The sequence below is a fragment of the Vulpes vulpes genome, chromosome 9, assembly GCF_048418805.1.
Source record: "Vulpes vulpes isolate BD-2025 chromosome 9, VulVul3, whole genome shotgun sequence".
In the NCBI taxonomy this organism is placed as follows: Eukaryota; Metazoa; Chordata; class Mammalia; order Carnivora; family Canidae; genus Vulpes; species Vulpes vulpes.
Window position 1 is genome coordinate 101,847,342 of NC_132788.1, and position 21,544 is coordinate 101,868,885.

Consider the following 21,544-nt stretch of genomic DNA (forward strand, 5'->3'; position numbering starts at 1 on the left):
AAACTAGCGTCCTACCCATTGCTGGGAGGTAGCCGTGAGCGGTGCTAAGGGGCTCGGAGAAAAGAGCGAGAAAATAATTTTCCCCTCCAAGGAGCAGTGGGGTGGGGGGGGCACGTCCTTGGCTGGGTGTGCCTCCCCGTGCTGGGTCTCCGTGGAGCACTTTGCTGGAAATGATCGGTGGCTGATGAGCTGTCGGTTCTCCCCTCCCTCCTCCCAGAATCAGGGAAACCTCCTCCTCCTTCTCTTTCTCCCCCTGGCAGCTGGCACAGCAGCCCGGCTTGGCGCCTGCCTTTGTGGGGAGCCCTCAGCTCAGAACACGGCTGCTCCTGGCGTCCCCCCTTCCCTCTCGTCTTCTTCTTTCCATTGGATGGGCAATGGGTGCGTGGGCTTCAGCTGGCTGGGCTCCCCAGGCGCTGGCAAGGTGGGACCCTCAGGACAGCTGGAGGACCCGCTGCGCTGCCCACTAGCCGCACCGCCCGAGCCCCGGAGCCCATGCGATACAGGTGAGTGAGCGGGTCTTCCAGAGCTGGGGATGCTGGGGCCCGGTCCTGGTCCTGCGGGGAGTCTAATCCTTATCTCCTTGCTGCAACATCACCCCCCGTCCGCAAAGGTGGAAGGAAACGCGCTGACCTCCCTCATCCCCTTCCTGTGAACGTATTTTTTGGGGGGTGGGTGGGGTGGTGGTGGTTGGAGGAGACAGTGTATATCCAGATTTTACTTATTTCTGTCTTAAAAACATGCTTCACCTTTCTGAATAGTTTCTCTGCGCGGGAGGTGGGGGAGCAGACCCCTCCTTTCCAGCGCATACCTGTTTCTTAAAAATCCATTTTCTTTCAACGGCACTTAGCCCCCCTTGTAGCATCTCCTGTCTTTGCCACCTGCCCTGGGCTCCTGCTATTTCCCCAGCGATTAGTTTCTGATCTAAGCCAAGTCTTACTTTTTCAGGTCCTGCGCCCCCACCCCGCCTGCACCCCAGGCTACATTAGCCTCTCTGTGCTTTGAGACCCAGGTAGGCTGGACGAGGGGGGCAGGGCTCGGGATCACGCGCGCCTCCCCTCCCCCATCGCTTCTGTCTTTGGGGGTTCCTCGCCCCCCAGACAAAAGTTGCCTATGCCGGTGTAGCCCGGCCTGGGTTTCTGTGCTCAAGGCTGCGTGAACGCGTTGGAAAACGGGAGATGGCAGATGGAGTTTAGGCTGTTGAGAATAATTACATCGTCTTAGGAAACCGCTTGCTCCGTTTAATATTTAATATCCCCCCCCTCTTGCACCAAATGACAAGCAGCGACAGCGCTTGTCACCCCTCCAGACCAACCCCTCCCTTTTCTTTTGGACACAGTTGACTCTCGGGGTGGCTTTTGTTCCTCGAGAAGTGAGAAAGACTGGCAGCGGGATCTCTCTCCCTTCCCTCCTGCTCTAGCTGCCACAGCGACAGCCTCACAGGACACGTGCCGCGGCGACCCGAGGGGGCGGGAGAGGGAGTGGGCGGCTGGGCTCCTGCCTTCTGGGGGTAGGGGCTGGGGGTTCCTGCTTCTGGGAGCCTGACCACGAGAAGGAACCAGAATAGGATGCAAACAGTAGGACAGAGCATCTCTCCGGAGGCAACAGCCTCGCTGGGGCCGAACCCGAAAGGAGGGGGAGCGCGCACCTGCGCCCCCTCGCTCCTTAGCTCGGAGCCAGGGTCCTGGGGGTGCGTCTGCGCTAGGTATCCGGCTCCGGCCCGTGTCCCGTTCAGAGTCCACGACTTCAGAGCATCCTGGCCGTTTCCCACGCAGACTCTTTCAGGGACAGTTTTAGGCCCCTTGTGGGGGGCGGGGGAATGGAGGGAGCCTGGGAAGTTGTGATTGATGCTGGCCTCTATCTTCTCACTTGGCCTCTAAGCCATAGGACACCCCAAACCCAGACTGCAGGAAGGCCCCGGGAACTCCAGACGTCTTGAGTAGCTGAGTTTATCCCTGTTGATATTTTGTTTTCCTCCAGAGATTTGCAGAGAAGCCTAAAGATGTCACTTGGGGGCAAATATCATCCTTCCTCTTGGAGGGGTTTAGTAAGAGGAATTTAACTCCGTGCTATTGTGTGTCCAAGGTTCTCTCTGCCCCCACCCCAATAAATAAACAGAAAGATCAGGGCCCGGGGTCCAGAGAGGGAGGGTGGATTTGACATTGAACAAAGTGTTGCAAAAATGACCTGCAAAGTAATGCCCGGTTCAGCTCTGAGGCATCAAAAACTCCGGCAGAGGGTTTTACTTATTTATTTTATTATTCTTTTTGAAATGTTAGCTTACAGGACCAGAGGGCCCTAATGACCTGAGGCAAGTGAGGGGAGATTCTATTCTAGGATCTTTCAACCCTCTCTGTCTTCATTGTGACAAGCAACTGGCTCTTGGGTTGTTTTGCCCCCTCTGGCAAGGCCAAGCCTGTCTGGCAGAGGAGGCTGACTGACTTAGGCACTCATCAGAGTCCCCAGACCTTTTCCTCAAATTGCAGACCTTGGGTCAGCAGCACCCTCTAGGAATGCAAAGTCTCAGGTGCCATCCAGCTCTGCTGGGTTAGAATTTGCATTTGAACGCATCCTGGGCAGCCTAGGAGCAGCAGGGAGGAGATAGAGAAGCTGCCTCCTTGCTCAGCCTGAGCAAAGGAGCCCGAGGTTGGCTTGATGATCCCAGGGTGCTGAGATCATGACCTGAGCCAAGGCAGATGTTCAACAGATTGAGCACCCAGTTGCTCCCTTAGCTACTTTTTTAATAAGCATTTTTTTTTCTTTTTAAACTCACTGACTTTCTTTTAAGATTTGTTTCTGTTTTTTTTTTTTAATAAAAAAAGTTACAGTATTTTATGAAAATGATATGTCACTGGGTATAGTTACACTGAGTTTTAAAGGAAAGGACAAGGACATTAGACTTTTGATAAATTGGCTACTTTTAAAATTACTCTCCAGAGTGAGGGGGTAGGTTCAATTTCTAATTTTCTTATAAAATACACATAATTTTAAATTATAAAATAATTTATAAATTATAAATTATATTTTATATAAATTATATTTATAAATTATATTTTAAATTATAAAATACACATAATGCACAATTTACCATTTTAGCCATTTTAAAGTGCATACTTTTTTGGGAAGATTTATTTTTTAAATCAGCTTTACGCCCAACATGGGTCTCGAACTCACAACCCTGAGATCAAGAGTCACAGGCTCCACCAGCTGATCCAGCCAGGTGCCCCTTAAAGTGTGTACTTTAATGGTATTTAGTACATTCACAAAGTTGTGCTACCATCTCCTTTGTCTAGTTCCAGAATATTTCCATCACCCTAAAGGGAAGTTCCCTACTAATGAAGCAGTCACTCTGTCTCCCATCCCTGGCAACTGCCAATCTGTGTTCTGTTTCTGTGGGTCTCCCAATGCTCCCATACTTCATATAAATGGGATCATAAAGGGGCCCCTGGCTGGCTCCGTTGGTGGAGCATATGACTCTTCATCTTGGGGTTGTGAGTTTGAGCCCCACATTGAATGTAGAGATTGCTTAAAAATAAGATATTTTAAAAAAGTAAATGGAATTATACAATGGGTAGTCTTTGGTCTGCCTTCTTTCTCTCCTCCTCCTCTTCCTCCTCCTTCTTCTCCTTCTTCTTCTTTTTGTAGCTCTCATTTCCCTCTTCCCTATCACATGATCCACCTATCCCTGTCCTAAATTATGCAGGTTAGATGGAAGTAACAGAACCGTATCACTGGATCTACTAATTTGCACGTTGATTCTTAGTCACCAAGAACAAAGTGTAGGGGGGCTTGGTCTTCAAACATTTTTTTAAGACTGGATGTGAGGGCTACTCACCTTTTTCTAATGTGGCTCCAACTTTTGTATCTAGTTATTTCTCTCCAGCAAGAACCATTGCTAAAATTTCTTTCAGCCTTAGGGGAGACAGTTTCTAGACAATTTCTTGAGAATTTTAGGATCCCAAGACACACAATGGCTGAATCACAGTGGCACCCAGTTGGCTTTCAATAAATATTTGTTGAGCGAAGAAAGCACATCAGCACTAATAATCACTGTCATAATGAATTACTATCATCACATATTAACATGTTGATACCACACACAGCTAATTAGTGGCCAAAGGGGCAGGATGAGTGATGGGGACAGTGAAACTCTTCCCTTGAGAGGTCAAATACACATATTGAGTGAGGGAAAAAAATCCAAAGATGCGGAGAGTAGGCAAAAGTACCCACCTACCCCTGCCTGAGCACATTGCAGAGAGCAGATGCAGGATGGTTTAGTTCGAGAAGCAACAGTATAGGAACACTCTCCCCTAGGAGAAATCCCTCCCCCACCCCCGACAGTCTGTCCTTTCTTACTTTTATTTTTTTAAGGATCTTTTATTTATTTATTTGAAAGAGAGAGAGAGAGAGAGAGAGAGAGAACCAGCATGGGGGCACAGGGAGAGGAAGAATCAGGCTCCCCCCCTGAGCAGGGAGCTGGAAGGTGAGCTCTATTCCAGGACCCTGGGATCACAACCCAAGCAGAAGGCAGACGCTTAACAGACTGAGCCACCCAGGTGCTCCTGTCCTTTTTATTTTTAAACCTTCCAGCACAGATAGATTCAAGCAAGTTTGTAGGGGAAAAGAAGGGTGAGAGAGAGAGAGAGAGAGAGAGAATGAGTGGGCAATGGAGGGCCTGGACCATGGCTAGTGGGAGAGGAAGTACAAGGCAGAATCACTAGCCTTGATGATGAGTAGAATGTGGGGTGAAAGAAGGGAAGGGGGGCCCCATGGTGGTTGGGGTGATGAATTCCACTACATTTTGAATTTCTTGCAAATTCAATGACTAGACGGTCCCTGTGAACACCCGAGTCTGGGCATCTCCCTTCTCTGCTTAGAACCCTGCATGGCTCCCAATCTCATTCGGCAAAGCTGAAGTCCTTTGGATGGTCCACAGGGCCCTGCACTCTTTGTCCCCATCACTTCCCTGTCGTCACCCCCTTCCATTCATCCTCACTCACTCTACTCGAGCCACACAGACTTCCTTGCTGTTCCTTGAACAGATCAGGCGTGCTGCTGCCACAGGGCTTTTGCATCGGCTCTTCCTTCAGCCTGGAATGCTTTTCTCCACCCAGCACCCTCATGACATCCCCCTCACCTCTTTCAGGTTTTTACTCGAATGCTTCTTCCTCCCTGGGGCCTCTTCTGGCCACCTTCTCTAAATGACATAACACTCCCCCTTCCTTTCTCCTTTCCTGGTTTCTTTTTTCCATTTGACATTCTGCATATTTTACTTGTTTATCTTTTTCTTGTCTGTCTCCCCCACTGGAGTGTCAGCTCCATGAGGACAGGGACTTGAGTCTCTTTTGTTCACTGCTGGGTTTCCAGCATCTAGAACAGTGCTGGGTACACAGTAGGTGCTCAACAAATACTGCTGTGTCAGTGAATGAATAAATAAGTGAATGAAAGAATGATGGGAGGATCATGAAGGAATGATCTGAATGAAGCTGGAAGAAAGAATTCAGCTTGAGATTCAGTGGCTCACATGGATCCTGCCCAGCGGCCTGCCCCAGGGGTCTCCACTCCTCTCTCCCTCCTCACTCCCAGCCAATGTCCTGGGGCTGCCCCTGAAATCCAGGGATCCCAGTGCCTTGGCTGTGCTGTGATCAGTGAGGGAGAAAGCAGGTGAAAACGGACAGCAGCTGCGTGGTGGCGTCTTCTCACCAGGGGATGGAACTTTGCAGCCGTGCTCAGGGCCGTGTTGGCGGGCTGGTCTCAGCCTAGCCTTCGTCCTCTGCCATCTGGCCTGGCATTTTATTCTGCTCTGTTCTCCTGTATTTGGGGCAATTCTGGAGTTTTGCCCCAAGCAATGAGAGTTCTTGCTTTCCCTGGCTTTAGTTTTCATGTCACCTTGCTCTTTGTATCTCTGTGCCAAGGTGGGGTGTAGGATGGGTCCCCACTGCCTGAATTGGGTAGCCTTTGTATTCATCTGGGCTTAGCATATCCTCAATAAGTGGGTATCAGGAGGGGAGGCAAGGCTGATACACTGGGGCCACTGGGAATATGTAAGTATCTTCGTTAAGATGTGTGGGTGTTTTTGGATCACCTCTTTGATTTTCTTTTTACACATTTAGAAATTTTTAGCGATTACGCATACTATAAGATTTACCATTTTAGCCCGTTTTTCAGTGGCATTAAGTACACTCACGCTGTCGTGCAAGCATCCCCACCATCCGTCTCCAGAACTTTCTCATCTCAAACTGAAACTCTGTCCCCATGAAACACAGACTCACCATCCCCAACTTCCTCCCCAGCCCCTGGGTCCCACCATCCTACTTTCTGCCTCTATGCATTTGACTCCTCTACAGACCTCATGCAAACGGAACCAGACAGGATTTGTACTTTTGTGACTGGCTTATTTCGCTCAACATGAAGTCCTCAAGCTTCATGTGTGTTGTAGAAGGTGTGAGAATCTCCTTCCTTTTGGGGGCACCTGGCTGGCTCAGTTGGTGAGCGTGGGACTTTTGTACTTGTAGTTGTAGGTTCGAGTCCCACATTGGTATAGAGATTACTTAAAAAGAAAAAAAAAATCTCTTTCCTTTTTAAAATTTTAATTTAATTTATTTATTCATGAGAGACACACAGAGATGTAAGCAGAAGGAGAAGCAGGTGCCCTGCAAGGAGCCCGATGTGGGACTCGATCCCAGGACGCCAGCATCAGGACCTGAGCCAAAGGCAGACAGACATTCAACCACTGAGCCACCAGGTGTCCCGAATCTCCTTTTTTAAGGGCTGAATGATAGTCCATTGTCCGTATATACCACGTTTTGTTTATCCACTTATCTGTGGGTGGACATTTGGATTTGTTTGCTTGTTACCAATTCTCACTCCCACCAACAGTGCAGAGAGCTGCCTTTTCCTTACACCCTGGCCAGCACTTGTCATTCCTGTCCTTTTGATAATAACCATCCTAATAGGTGTGAATATCTCAGTGTGGTTTTGATTTGCATTTCCCTGATGATTAGTGACGTTTGGCACCTGTTTACGTACTTGATGGCCATTTGGAGGTCTTCTTTGGAAAATGGCTATTTAGTTCCTCTGCCCATTCATTGTTTTTTTGTTCTGGATACTGAGTTGTATGGGTTCTTTGTAGATTTTGAACGCTGACTTTTTATCAGGTCTACAATTTGCAGACATTTTCTTCCACTCAGTAAGTTGCCTTTTCATTTTGCCGATGGTTTCCTTTGTCGAACTGAAGCATTTTAGTTTGACGCTGTCCCATTTATTGATTTTTGCTTTTGTTCCTCCCTCTTGTAAGTTTTTACTTCTGGGGCAGAGCCTTGACACTCGCCCCATACCTGGCTACCTGCTCTGGAGATTGTTTGTTCAGGGCTCGGAAATCACTTTTACTATCAGCCAAATAAAACATCATCCGGAAGGTGACAAATGCGTTTGAAGGTCGGTTAAAAATGACATTTGGATTATCGTCATCCTGGCTGTTAGAAGCCACGGTCTGCTGAATTTCACACTCGTTGGCCTAGAACTCTGGAGGGGATACCATTTCCATGGGTCTTAGCAACCCATCTTTGTCCAGGGCGAGATTAAGATGCTTTATTGACCAAGGTTTAAGCACACAGAGAAGACAGGAAGGAGCAAAACTGCCTGGGAGAGCTTCAAACAAGCAGAAGAAAGTAAAGGCTGAGAAAGAACAAGAGAGAAGAGGTGGCGGGAGTGATTTCATGTGGAGATGTTATTTCTTAGCTCTCGCTCTTTTTATTTTTTATTTATTTATTTTTTTCTCCCTCTCTTTAAAAAAGATTTTATTTATTTATTTGAGAGATGGAGTGCACACGCCAGCGTGAAGGGCAGAGGGAGAGGAAGAAGCAGGCTCCCCGCTGAACTGGGAGCCCGACATGAAGCTTGATCCCAGAACCCTGGATCATGACCTGAGCTGAAGGCTAATGCTTACCTAACTGAACCACTCAGGTGCTTATCTCTCTCTCTTTTAAAAAAAGATTTATTTATTTATTTGAGAGAGAGAGAGAGAAAGAGAGAGAGCATGAGAGGGGGGAGGGCAGAGGGAGAGGGAGAGAGACAATCTCAAGCCAACTCCCCACTGAGTGTGGAGCCCCAACCTAGGGCTCGATCCCAGGACACTGAGATCATGACTTGAGCCGACATCAACAGTTGGACACTTAACCAACTGAGTCACCCAGGTGCTCCTCTTAGCTCTCTTTTTAATGAACACTTTGGTGTTCTTGACAGGACTGCACACTTGTGTGTATTCCACTTGAATTTGAAGCTTCCAAAACACAAGGAAAGCATTTGTTAAATGGAACCGATGTTGCTTCTGTCAAGTAATGTATTAGTTAGGGAACACTGTGGACTGAGTTGTGTCCCCCAGATTCATATGTTGAAGCCCTAACCCCCAGTATGATGGCTTTTGGAGATTAGCCTTTGGGAGTTAGATGTGGTCACCAGGGTGGGGCTCTCATGATGGGATTAGTGTCCTTATACGAGGAGACACTGGAGGGCTTGCTCTTGCTGTCTCTTCCATGTGAGGACACAGCAAGAAAGTGACCATCTGCAAGCCAGGAAGAGAGTTCTCACCAGAAACTGACCATGCTGGTCTTAGACTTCCATCTTCTAGAACCATGAGAAAATAAATTTCTGTTGCTTAAGCCACTCAATCTCTGATGTGTGATGGCAGCCCAAGGTGACTCAGCAGATACAGGGTGCTGCTGTGACAGATAGGCCTCCAAATGGATGGCAAGTTAAGCATGCACAATCCCGGGAGGGTGTTCCTGGCCAGCAGATGGCTCTCTTCCTCCATACCATGCCTCAAGATCATGGGGGACAATACCAGCTCCCACAGATTGTTTATGTTTCAGGAGAAGTGGCCCTTGCAAGAAAATAGCTCAGTGCCGGACTCTGGGTTGGGATCTCTCTCTCTGAGGAGAGAGATCTTGGGAGTCCCAAGAAACTTGGATTCATATCCCTGGCTTGTCTCCTCCATGCTCTGGGAACTTGGGTGAGCCATGAGCCACTGCATCTCACTCAACTACAGTCTTATCTGTAACATGAGGGAGTAATTTCCCACCTCCTCTGGGACTTGTGTTTAGGTGGAGAGACCTGACGTGTGGCTCTTTTCCTGCCCAATTCAAAGCTTAGTTGTCGATAGGTAAGGCAGGTCTATTCCTTCTGAATGAATTTCCTATGATTATTTCAACTTTAAAAATATTTTATATGCTGTAAAAAACATGCAGTGCTCAAATGAATTTTTACACACACATATATACAATGTCCTCACCATCACCCAGGTCAAGAGTCAAGGAACTTCCATCCCCCCAGTGGGTTGCCAGGTTAAGAAAATTAAAAAATATAGTGAACACCTAGTTAAAATTGAATTTCAGATAAACAGTGAGTAGCTTTTTAAGGTAAGTATATCCCATGCAACTAGGCATCCTGTATTTTATCTGGAAATCTCACCAGTAAGCTCCCTTGTGTTCCATCCCAATCAGCAGCTCCTCAACTGAAGGTCAACAGCGTTCTTCTGATTCTCATTACTGTAGAATCATTTTGCCTGTTTTTGAGCCCAACTTGGGACTCAATCCCAGAACCCTGGGATCATGACCTGAGCCGAAGGCAGACACTTAACCAACTGAGCCATGCAGGTGCCCTGCACATTCTTTTTCATTGCTGCGTAGTATTCCCTCATATGGATATTTCACAGTTTGTTTCCCATTTTCTTGTTGATGGACCTTTGGGTTGCTTCTAGTTGGATCTTTATGAACATGACTTTTGGTAGCTATATACAGTCAGGAGTCGAACTGCTGTTTTAACCTTTTCAATTTTCTTCCCAGTGGGGAGGGGGTGGGTAGAGGAAGACATCCACCCACACCAGTGAGTAAATTCAAGTCTTGTAGGGTTACATTCTGGCCTCTACCTGGCTTTACTTTTATTTCCTGAATGAAGGACCTCGAGGCATTTTTGAGTTCCCATGCTCTCTCTCTAGGAGCATCGTGTGTCTTTCCAGTGTGTATGATGAGCCTGAGAAGTTTTAGAGAATGTTTTCTTTTTGCTTTTTTGCTTTGTTGCCATACTTTTACTAATTTTCAGTGGAGATAAACCTGCTTTACCAGTAATTAGCCCCTATTTTGTTGATAGGTGGTGAAGCCCGGTGCCCAGGACAGCTGTATAAATGTCCCTGTCCACATGCAGGGGGTCACAGAAGGCCCCCAGGCTTCTCTGCAGTCCTCTCCCTCCCTACACCTTTCTCAGAGCTCCAGTACCAGCCTATATTAATCACGGCATCTCCAGGCACCATCTGGTTGCCATGGAAACCCAGGCTGGTCCAGGCATGGCAGTAAGGGGTCAGTCCCCCATCTCAGGTGTGGCTTCAATTTGGATTCAGGAAAGCTGTGGATACAGCGATACCTGGGTGCTTTGTAAAATTCTATTCTTACCACATTAACAATATGCTCTCTGTGGCCTCAGGCTTCATGCGGCTTATTTTCTCCTATTTGCTTTTCCCCATTGTCTTCTCTTTGCACCGTCTGCTCATGGAACCTGGCTGCTTCTGAGGGAAGCAAACCCCACATGCTTTGCCATTTCTTCTGTGCTGTGGTTGGGCAAACAGAGAGACGGAACAGCACACCTGGTCATGGGGCCCAGCAGGTGCCAGGGACGGACACCTGGCTGGGAAGAGCCTGTTGGCTGGGGATGTGTTTGTTTCTCATGTGTACACATGGGACAGCTGGGGCTCCGTTGGAAGCGCTCTGCAGAGCACACGGGATGGTGTTGCTAGAGCAGCTGTCCCCCATCCCCACTGCTGCCAGGCTCTGCCTGCCTGCCACAATATCAACATGAGACCCAGTGTTGACCAAGCACTTTCCTGGCCCAGCGCTGTGCTCAGGATGCTGCCTTCCCACAGGTTAGCTCACTGATTGCTCACGATGGCTCTCTGTGGTACTTATCACCACCTCCACATTGTGTAGGAAGAAACAGACGTGGAGGGTTCAGTAATTTGCTGAGGACCACACAGTGAGCTGATCGTGTGCTGGGGTAGGACCTGGCATCTTCTTTCCCACCATCCTTCATCCCTTCCCTACTTAGGAGAAGTCCGGGACCCCAGGCCATTGCAAGGTGCTTGCTGATGTTTTCTTGGGTAGACCCGTTCCTGAGTTTATTCATTCATTCAAGCAAGATATATTTAAGGTGACAGGGACCCAACAGCAATGAGACAGATCAAGATCCTTGCCCACGTGGCGCTGACTTCCTCTGGGGGAGGCAGATGTTATCCGAGGCTGCACATGATGAGCACCAGTCCCAGAGAGTGACCAGCCCCATGAGGAAGCCCGCATTAGAGGATGTGATGGGGAGCGCCTGCACCTGCCCATAGCCCTGCACGATGAAAGGGAGCTGGCCCATCAAAGATGAGGGGAACAGCATTCTAGGAAGCAGGAACAGCAGGTGTGGAGGTGGAGTGAGCTCAGCAGAGACCGGAAATGGTGAGGAGGCCCTTGAGTCTGGAGCTATGAGGGCAAGGAGGAGAAGAGAAAGGGATGAGGTCAGGGAGAGGGGACAATAGGGTGTGGCTTTTATTCCTGTAACTGTGGAACTGTTGACTGCAGACTTTCAGAAAGACCCACCGACTCCACAGCAAAGGGCATGGTGGGAGTTGGCAGTGGGAGCAGGGAAGCCCACTGACCCTGGAGAGGCAGCTGTGAGAGTCCAGGTGAGCCTTGTGGTGGGGGAGGGGCATGCAGTGGTCAGAAGTGATTGGATTCAGGATATATTTTGGAGGTGAGTGAGTGGTTGGGACCCAATGATGCATCTGACGCACGGAGTGGAGGCCAGGAGTGACTACTCTGTGGTTTGGGCATCAGAGTAAACCAGGAAATCCACAGGGTGGGAAGTGGGGTGACCCAGAGCATGTGCTGTAGGGAGGGGTGGGGAATGGAGCATCCTGTCTTGGGGCTGTGGGACAAGCAGGTGGATGTCTCCGAAGATGTCACCTGGGGTGTATGCTTTAGGTTTCGTCTTTCCTGATCTTCCTCCCACCTTCCCGGATCCAAATACACCTTCTGTGGGTGTGGAGAATTTTTTCCATTAAGGTGCTTCCAACTGTGCCTGGTCTCTAGGGTTTTAGCTAAGTGATAGATACTATACAGGACATCCAGTCTGTAAGCAGGATTCTTTTTTTTTTTTTTTAATACTGCCGCAGATAATATATATATATATATATATATATATATATATTTTTTTTTTTTTTTTTTGGCGGAGAGGGGCGACTCCTGCAGGCAGGAATGGAGCCCAGTAGTAGCAAGGCACTAGAATTCACCTTCTGTCCTCAGCTTTATTTCTGTAAAATGGAAAGGAAAATGCCTTCCGTGTGTAGGTGCTTATAAAAGGAACAACAGATTTTTTTTCAATGCAAAGGGAATGCATGTAGGGAAAAGAAGGCTTTGTAAATGCACGATTGTAGATGTTTTAGAGTAAGATTTCATGAGCAGGGATTGAAGCTTGAAGGCATCATGATGGGTAGATCTATTAAACTCCATCAGTTAAGAGATTTGGAAAAGACCAGAGAGTAACTGTTGCCTTTAAACTGAACGTGAATTGATCTGCTTAGGAGGGGCTGGGAGAGCTCTTTGGATGCTTCTAGCAGGGCGAGAGGAAATGGGGTTTGGGGGGAGATAAGCTTCCATTCCCACACCTGTTTTATTTATTTATTTATTTATTTATTTATTTATTTATTTATTTATTTATTTGCAATCCAGAGGTGGCCTGGCCTGAACCCATCTCCAACACCTTTAGGTGTTGAGGTGACTTATACAGCATTTGTACGTGAGATTCAGCCTCTTAACCCCATTTCATCCATGCTAGCCTTCCAGTGGGTTTGCTTTTCTCGGACAGATGCAGAGAGGCTAGTGGTGGGGACTTTCCAGGTGGGGAAAATAAGTTTGAGATTGAAAATATGCTGTTGAGTGAGGTGTGCATTCTGAAAGCCATGGACTAGCTCAGTCCAGATGGAAACAAGCAGAGTCATCTCCATGGTCCTCAAAGTCTCATAAGCTGTGCCTCTCACCTCCCTACCCTCATCTCCTCTACTCTTTCCTCAATCACTCACAGCTGTTAAGACTTCTGCATTGTTCCTTGAGCAAGTCACACACAGCCCTGCCTCAGAACCTTTGCACCTGCTCTTCTCTCTGCCTAGAACATTCTTCCCTCAGATACCCACATGACTCCTGCATCACCTCCTTAGAACCTCTGCTCGTTCACATGTCATTCTCTCAGTGAGGCCATCTCTGACCCCTACTTGTTTATTTTAAAAGATTATTTATTTTTAGGGACCCCTGGGTGGCTCAGTGGTTTGGCGCCTGCCTTTGGTCCAGGGCGCGATCCTGCAGTCCTGGGATCGAGTCCTGTGTCGGGCTCTCAACATGGAGCCTGCTTCTCCCTCCTCCTGTGTCTCTGCCTCTCTCTCTCTGTGTCTATCATAAATAAAAATAAATAAATATTTTTTTAAAAATAAAAAGATTATTTATTTTTTAAAAATATTATTCATTTATTTGTTTGAGAGAGAGGAAGAGAGCACGAGTGTGGGGAGAGGCAGAGGGAGAAGCACGCATCTCACTGTGCAGGGAACCGGATGCGGGGCTCAGACCCCAGGACCCTGAGATCATGACCCGAGCTGAAGGCAGATGATTAACCAACTGAGCCACCCTGGTGCCTCTCTGACCCCCTATTTAATACAATAACCAGCCCACCCAACACTTCCTGTCACCCTTTATTATGGATTCAATTGCGTCCCCCCCCCTTTCATATATTGAAACGCTAACCCCCAATACCTCCGAATGTGACCGTATTTGGAGACAGGACCTTTAGAGAAGTAATTAAAATAAAATTAGGTCATACAGGTGGGCTGTAGTCCAGTATGACTGGTGTCCTTGTAAGAAGAGATTAAGACACAGACTTGCACAGAGGGAAGATCTTGTGGAGGCACAGGATAAAGAAAGCCCTGTACAAGCCAGAGAGAGAGGGCTCAAAAGAAATCAATCCTGCCACCACCTTGATCTTGGACTTGAAAGCCTCCAGAATTGTGGGGAAATAAATTTCTGTGCCTCGAGCCACCCAGTCTGTGGTACTCTATTATGGCTCCAGCAAACAAATACACCTTTCCAGACTAACTTCCACCACACTTTTAGCCTCTGATCTCTATAGTATGCTTATTATATTCATCATACATCTGTTTCCCCGGTAGAACGTCTGTTCCACGACAGGAGGAGATTTGTCTCATTCTGGGCTGTGTCCCCAGCTCCCAGCAAGGGCTCTAACACAGTGGCTGCTCCTGCTCACCTAGTGTTTGTTGAGTGAATAAGTAAATGAAAATGGAGCGCAAGAGCCCGGGAGCCTGAGTTCCTCGGAGCGCTATCCGGTACTGAGTCTCCACCCGTACATGTGTGAGTGTCGGGAACCCCGTCCCTTTTCCCCAAAACCCAGCCAGGTGGCCAAGAGCAGGCTCACTGCACAGATGGCCATGTCCCACGTGGATTTCAGTTTTCTGAGTCGCCCTGTGGAGCCCACAGGACTCAGGGACCGGAGGAGAGTGAGCGGGCGGTCTCCGGATGACCCATTGCGCAGAGCGGGAACACTGAGGCCCCGAGCGCATCCAGCGTCGCGCGCTCCGGGGTGCGTCCCTCCATCAGGGAGCGGCGGTTGCCGGGCAGCTCCCGAGAAGCCGCTTCCCGGCCGCAGTTGCCAGGGAGATGCTAAACCCCGCTGGCCGGCCCGGGGGCCGCGTGAGTGGCCGTCCCCGTCCCGGGCGCCCTTCCCTCCCGGCCCGGCGCTCACCCTCCGCCCGCTCTCTGCTCTCTCCTCTAGCCGCGCGCTGTGCTGGAGGCCGAAGCCCCTGCGAGTTCTGAGCGAGGCCCATGGATGTGGAAGGCCTCCCGGGTCCCGGACCCCATGTTCTCTCCGCGCAGCTATGACGCCCTGCACGACGGCGGCTCGGGGCGCCCCGCCAGCGCCCCGCAGGACGCGCGGGCCCCCCGGATGAGCGGCGGCTGCCAGCCCCCCCCGCTGAAGCGGCGCGGCGGCGTGGTGGACCACCGGGATGTCATCTTGGCCCACCAGGCGCACAAAGTCCACAGCACCCCCCAGGCCAGGAGGAAGGAATGGGAGTGAGTACGCGGGGCGGACGGGCCGGGACGCCCCAGGGACTGGAGCGCACCCCTGGAGCGGGGCGGGCTGCCGACACCTCCCTCCCTTGCCTGCGGATCGCTCCCTGCCCTGAGCCCGCGTGGGCCCCCGCGCAGCCCGGGGTGCGGCAGCAAAGGGAGGACCCTGCCTGCGCCCGGGTCTGTGGCTGTCCCCTCGGATGGGAGGCTCCTGAATCGGGCTGAGAAATGCTGTTTTACGGGGCAGGAGGGCTGGCCATAAAGTTTGTACTGCAGGTGGTGGTGGTGGGGGGCGGTTGGGGGAATGTGCCGGGTCTGGGAGCTCTGTCCTGGGTCTGGGGGCTTTGCCAGGGACCCCGCAAGGGGGTCTCCTCCTGAGAGTCGCCTTGGGGAGGAAGGGTGGGCTTTGAGCCGGCTCTGTTCCTGCGATCTTGGGCAAGTGGCCTCCCTGGACTCATACCCTCACCGTGAAATCGCTCTTTCTAGGCTGATGACCAAACCAAACCGTGCGTGTATGTGTGTGTGTGTGTGTGTGTGTGTGTGTGTGAGGGTTTCAGTCCCAGGTTCAGAGGGAAAACTGGTGCTTTTTATCTTTTTCTTTTTCTCAAGAGCTTCTCTGGCAAAGGCTCAGAGCTGGGGTGGATTCCTGGACAGACATCAAGAAGGTGGGATTCTGATTACAAATTTCAGGGCGACTGGAGCAGCGCCTGGCCTGGATGCTAATCACTCCTGGGGACCCTGAGATTCCCCTCTCCCACCCTCTCCAGGCTCCGTCTGACCTCTGGGAATTGAGCAACATGGTCTCCAGCACTGCACAGCTTTCTCCACCAGGCTTCCTTGGGGTTTCTGTCTGCTGGGAGGAAGAGCTGGGTTATAAATGCCAGTTGGATTCGGGGTGTGCTGCTGAGGGATGTGTAAATATGGAGTGCAATGAAAACTCATCGAAAGGTGGTGCTAATTTGGCCTCTGAGATGGTTTCCTGAGGTTAGGCTGACATCTGGTGGCTTACTGAGGCATCATGTAGAAAGGCAATGTGATAAAGCCTTATTCGTTTTTCCAGTGTTCCTTCTGATTTTCTCCTCCCCATCCACCTATCTAGCCACCCACCCACCCATCCTTCTATCTGTCCATCCATCCATCCATCCATCCATCCACCTGTCCATATTCCTATCCATCCACTCGCCCACCCATCCATCGTTCCCTCTGCCTATCTGTCCATCCATCTTTCCATAAATAACTGGCGTCCACCCAATGTCTGCAGCTGCGATGCCAGACACCGATCTTCTAATATCCCCTCTCTAGGACTTGCTTACTCTGTCCTCTCCCTTCCGTCTTGAGTCTGTTTATTTCCAGTCTTCTGTTTTCCTTTATTTTCCTTTTGAAAAGAAATTTGATTAGTTCTCTCAGAGGCAGTGAGGCTACTTTAAGGGTTAAAACGAGTTATTTCTGCAGACCACTGAAAAGAGATTTTAGGGTAAGGGAAAGTGTTAGTGAATTAAAGAAGTAAAAAAAAAGTCTTGACGGCCCAAAGAAAATGATCATTATAATTTATAATAATAAGGGCAGCTAATGCTTACTGAGCACCTCCTGACTGATAAACACTTTATTACGATCTTGTTGCCTCGTCCTGCTCTGCCGCGTGGTAGATTCTACATTATCCCCATTTCACGGATGAGAAAGGAGAGGCTGGGAGAAGTGAAGTAACTTGCCCCCAGCCTCCCAGCTAGGCAGTGGCAGACCTGGGGTTCAAATCCTGGGCTGTCAGCCTCCAAAACTCAAGCTCTTAACCCTTTGGCCAAAGAGTTTCTACAGCAGGAGGTGGTGGAGATTTACTTTCAAATAACTTAGAAAGAAAGCCAGCCATATCCTGGAGAAAGAGAAGCAGGGGAGGGTATTCAGCATCAGGAGACGTTGGTTACCGTGTCAGTTCCACCAGAACCTTCTTCTTCTTCTTTTTTTTTTTTTTAAGATTTTATTTATTCATTCATGAGAGACACACACACACACAGAGAGAGGCAGAGATACAGCCAAAGGGAGAAGCAGGCTCCGTGCAGGGAGCCCCATGTGGGACTCGATCCTGGGTCTCCAGGATCACGCCCTGAGCCAAAAGCAGACGCTCAACCGCTGAGCCACCCAGGGATCCCCCAGAACCTTCTTGAATGCCCAACTTGTGCCTCAGTCTCCCATTCCTGTTGCTTTCTAGGACCATATGAAGATTCTCAGTCTTTATAGCCATGAGCTCCAAACTTCTGAACTCCTACCCCTGCCAGTAAAACAAATACACCTTAAGCACACTGTAACATAGATATTTTTATTTATTTGTCAATTATATAAGTATTCTGCTATATTTATTATATGCCCTATACAATAATATACATAAAATAGAAATGTCAAAAGGATGAGGCACCCGTGGGATACATATTTTTAAGTGGTTTTATTTTTTTTTAATTTAATGGTACAAAACACTTTACTCTCATGCTTTTGAAGTTTACTTTCACTTTTTTGAATCCTGCGTTTGTAAGGGCTCTTTCCTCTGAAAATGTTCAAATATACTAAGTAGAGAGAACAGCGAGTCCCCCACATACACATCACCCAAATTTAATAATTATCGGAATTTTGCCAGACTTACATCATCCATCCGTTTTTGTCTTTCTTATTTTCTGAGCTATTTTACAGCAACTCCCCGACCTTGTATGATTTTACAAGCTTCAGACGACATCTCTAAACCACACAGACATTTTCGTACTCGTATCACATTGGTAGAACTAACAATGATTTTTAAAAATATCATCTAACTTCCGCTCCACATTCAGGTGTCTCCGCTTGTCTTTTTACAGCTGATTTCTTTGAATCGGGAAGATCTCTGTGTTGCATTTGGTCATTATATCTTTTTAAAAAATATACATAATGTGGAATTTACTCTTTTAACCACTTGTGAGTCCAGTTGGGCGGCATTAAGCCCATTCATATGGCTGGGCAGCCTCAGCACCGCCCATCTTCAGAACTCTTTGAGCTTTGCAAAACTGAAACTCTGTCCACATGAAACACTAATTCCCCACAAACCAGCCCCTGGCACCCGCCATCTACTTTCTGACTATCAAACTGGCTTCTCAAGGGACCCCACATAAGTGGAATCCTATAGCATTTGTCTTTTTGCTCTTTTACTTATTTTTTAAAAAGATTTTATTTATTTATTCATGAGAGACACAGAGACACAGGCAGAGCGAGAAGCAGGGTCCCTGAGGGGAGCCTGATATGGGACTTGATTCCAGGACCCCGAGATCACACCCTAAGCTGAAGCCAGATGTTCAATCATTGAGCCACCCAGGTGTCCCTCCTTTTGCTCTTTTAGCATAATGTCCTCAAGATTAACTCGTGCTGGCAGATATGAGAATTTCCTTCCTTTTTAGGGCTGAATAATATTCCAGTGCCTGGAGGCACCACATCGTGTAGATCCATTCGTCTGTTGAGGGACGCTTAGGTTGCTTCCACCTTCTGGTGATTGTGAATAATGCTCCCGTGAACATAGGTGTATAAGTGTATTTTCTGGACCCTGCTTTCAACTCTTCTGGGTGTGTTGCTGGATCCTGTGGTGATTCTGTAAGTGTTCAGTAGTCTGTAACAGCATTTTCTCCCTGTCCACCCTTTTTACTATCCCATTGGCTCACAGAGGAGGCCGGATCAGTTGTCCTGTATAATATGCGTTGTTCTGAATCATCAGTTTGGGAACTTTATTTCTGCACATCCTAACTGTTAACCATGCAGCTCTGCCCGTCTATGGGAATCCCACTCAGGAGAAGTCTCCACCGAGGTGAAGCGGACCAGAGTGATTGCGACTCCACATCTCAAGATGTCTTCATGAGAATTTTGAACGTTTTTTGGCCACAACTCCTGATAGGGATTGGAGGACATCACCACCCTTTTTGCTTCATCCTGGGACCTATGGAGTCCTGGTGCCAGGAAGGGACTGAGTCTCAGCTCTGCCATTTCTCACTGCTCCTTTCTGTCCCAGTTACTATTTTCCTTGACCCTTGCTTTCCAGGCAGAGATCTTTTATGGCTACATGTCCCTGTTGCCAGCCCTTATCCCAATCCATCAACCCATTTACACGGGGCTGTGCAGACCCGGGTATATCACTCTGCTTATTAACCTCCTTGCCTGTCTGTCTTGCCCACTGGAATGTTCCTGGCAGGGATGCTTGTCTGTTTCATTCAATGCCATGTCCCCAGCATTGGAGACCCAGGCTAGTAGCCAGTGGGTGCTCAGTAAATATCTGTTGAAGGAACACACCGGACGAGAACGAGTCAGGGCTGCTGCCAACTAGCTCGGTGGATGCAGTTCAGCCAGAGAAGCTCAATGCTTGTCCTTGTTTTATATGAAGCAATAACAGGGTGGGAAGGTGGAGTATTTGCTTTTGCACTTCCCCAAATGTACTCCCTGAGGTGCCCCAACCTGCTTTGGAGGTTCTTGCACCCCGAATTGTGGGGCAGGGGAAGTGTTCTTACTTTCCCGCCACTCTCTCCTGCATATTTTTTCTTACTTTACCTTCCGCCCCTTCCCTCCTCCCCTCCCTCCGTCTCCCCCTCTACTTCTTTCTTTTACCAATATTTAGGACACCCTCTCTGTGTCCAGCTCCATGTGGGGCCTTGGGGCTCATAAGTCAACAGTCAACTTTCGTGGCAATGACACTCTCCACCAAGCAGGAAAACCCAACATGAAACAAATGGTGACCAGCAGGAAGAGTGCCTACCTGCCGAGGAGCTGTGCTCTGGGGAAGTGGGGGGACTGCCCCCACCCACCCAGGGCCTCCTCAGGGAGGAGGATCTCCAGGTTAGTTCTCATCCTGTGCCAGCAAACCCCTGCAGGGCCTCCTGAGATGCACATCCCCATCCAGCAAGGCTCGTGGGGCCTGGGATTCTGTGTTTCTTCCTAACAGGCTCCCACCGTGAGACAGGGACCTGGGTCCATGGAGCGCGGTCTCCTCGGCCAGGTTTTCAGTCATCACCACTGTCACTGTCAGAAAACAGAGGGCCCGGGTGGGAGAACGCAGGGCGGGGAGAGGAGAGCCAAGCAAACTGCAAGGAGAGCTGCGAATAATACTTATTATGCTGTGATGATAGTGATCATAACCAATATTTATGGAGCACTTACTATCTGCAGGGCGCGGCGCCAAGTCCTCTCTATACATTAACTCATTTCATCCTCATCACCACGGTTATAAGTAGATGGTGCAGAATGGCATTATTTTCCAGTGTTTCTGTGCCCCACATGCACACAACAAGCCGCGTGCACACAACAAGCTCGTGGAGCTGCCCGAGCAGGCGCTGTTATTACTATTGCTATGAGTTTGCTCCTTATGCAGATGGGCAAGCAGGTCTCGGGGGTTACTGAGGCCTTCTGGGGGCTGAGTCAGGGATGGGGGCAGGATCTGAACTCCCAGGCCAGAACAGGTGTTTTCTAGGGCATGGGGGCTCAGGCTCAGCCATCCTGCAGGCCACCAGCCGAGGCTGAATTCAGGACCAGCCTGAATTGTCCCGGTCCCCAGAGCCTGAGCTGAGAGGAGGGGACATGCCAGGGGAGGAAGAAGGCACCACCAATTATTCTAGTGAATCAATTTTCTCATTTATTCTTAGCTTCTCCCTCGCCCCTTCCTTTCGTCTTCAGTGCCCAATAGAAGAGTTCCATGGTTTTCAGTGGAAAATTAGGATTATTTAAGATTATATGGGACTGTTGGTAAAGTGACTAATGCCACTGGTCCCCAAGGAGACCAGTGTTTAACCCACATGTGACCTCAATGGTTGTTGAGATGGATCTAGATTTTCTGTGGCTCATACCTTACTTGGGTCAAAACCAAAGTCTTCCTTAAGGCTATCAAGGTCCCATGTGATCTGCCTGTGACTTCCTGCTTTCACCTCTTCCCATTCTCCCCCTTACTCACCCTGCTCCAGCCACCTGGACCTCCTTAGTGTTCCTCAAACACATCAGGGCACTCCTGTCTCAGGACCTTTGCACTGGCTGTTCCCTCTGATTGGAATGCTTTACCCCGACACCCATATGGTTCCTCCCTTGCCTCCTTCTAGCCTTTACTTAAAGGTCACCTCCTCAGCGAGCCTTTCCTCACCGCCCTGTTTAAAGTTCAGCCTCTGTAAATATCTATTCCTTCTGCCTTGCTTTATTTTTCTGATGAGCACTGATGACCAACTCATATGTATTATACATTTGGCTTTCTGTCTTGTTTCTTATTTGTATTCTCTCCACTAGCTCCCTGAGGGAAGAGATTTTTGCCGGATTTATTCTTTACTGGGTCTCTAGCTTCAGGAACAGAGGTCAGCAAGCTACAGCAAGGGACCTGCATCTGACCAGACACCTGTTGTGTGGCCCACAGG

General features: G+C 49.0%; 1 protein-coding gene across 1 annotated transcript in view; it reads left to right on the forward strand.

Annotated features, from left to right (window-relative positions):
- Positions 1–214: 214 nt before the first annotated feature.
- Positions 215–21,544, forward strand: part of CACNA1A (calcium voltage-gated channel subunit alpha1 A) — a 288,336-nt gene continuing 267,006 nt past the window's right edge. The window contains exons 1-3 of the mRNA XM_072721457.1: positions 215–503; positions 946–1,009; positions 14,863–15,161. Of these exons, the coding sequence (XP_072577558.1) occupies positions 493–503; positions 946–1,009; positions 14,863–15,161 (374 nt within the window). The 5' untranslated portion in view covers positions 215–492. The remainder of the gene's footprint in view (positions 504–945; positions 1,010–14,862; positions 15,162–21,544) is intronic.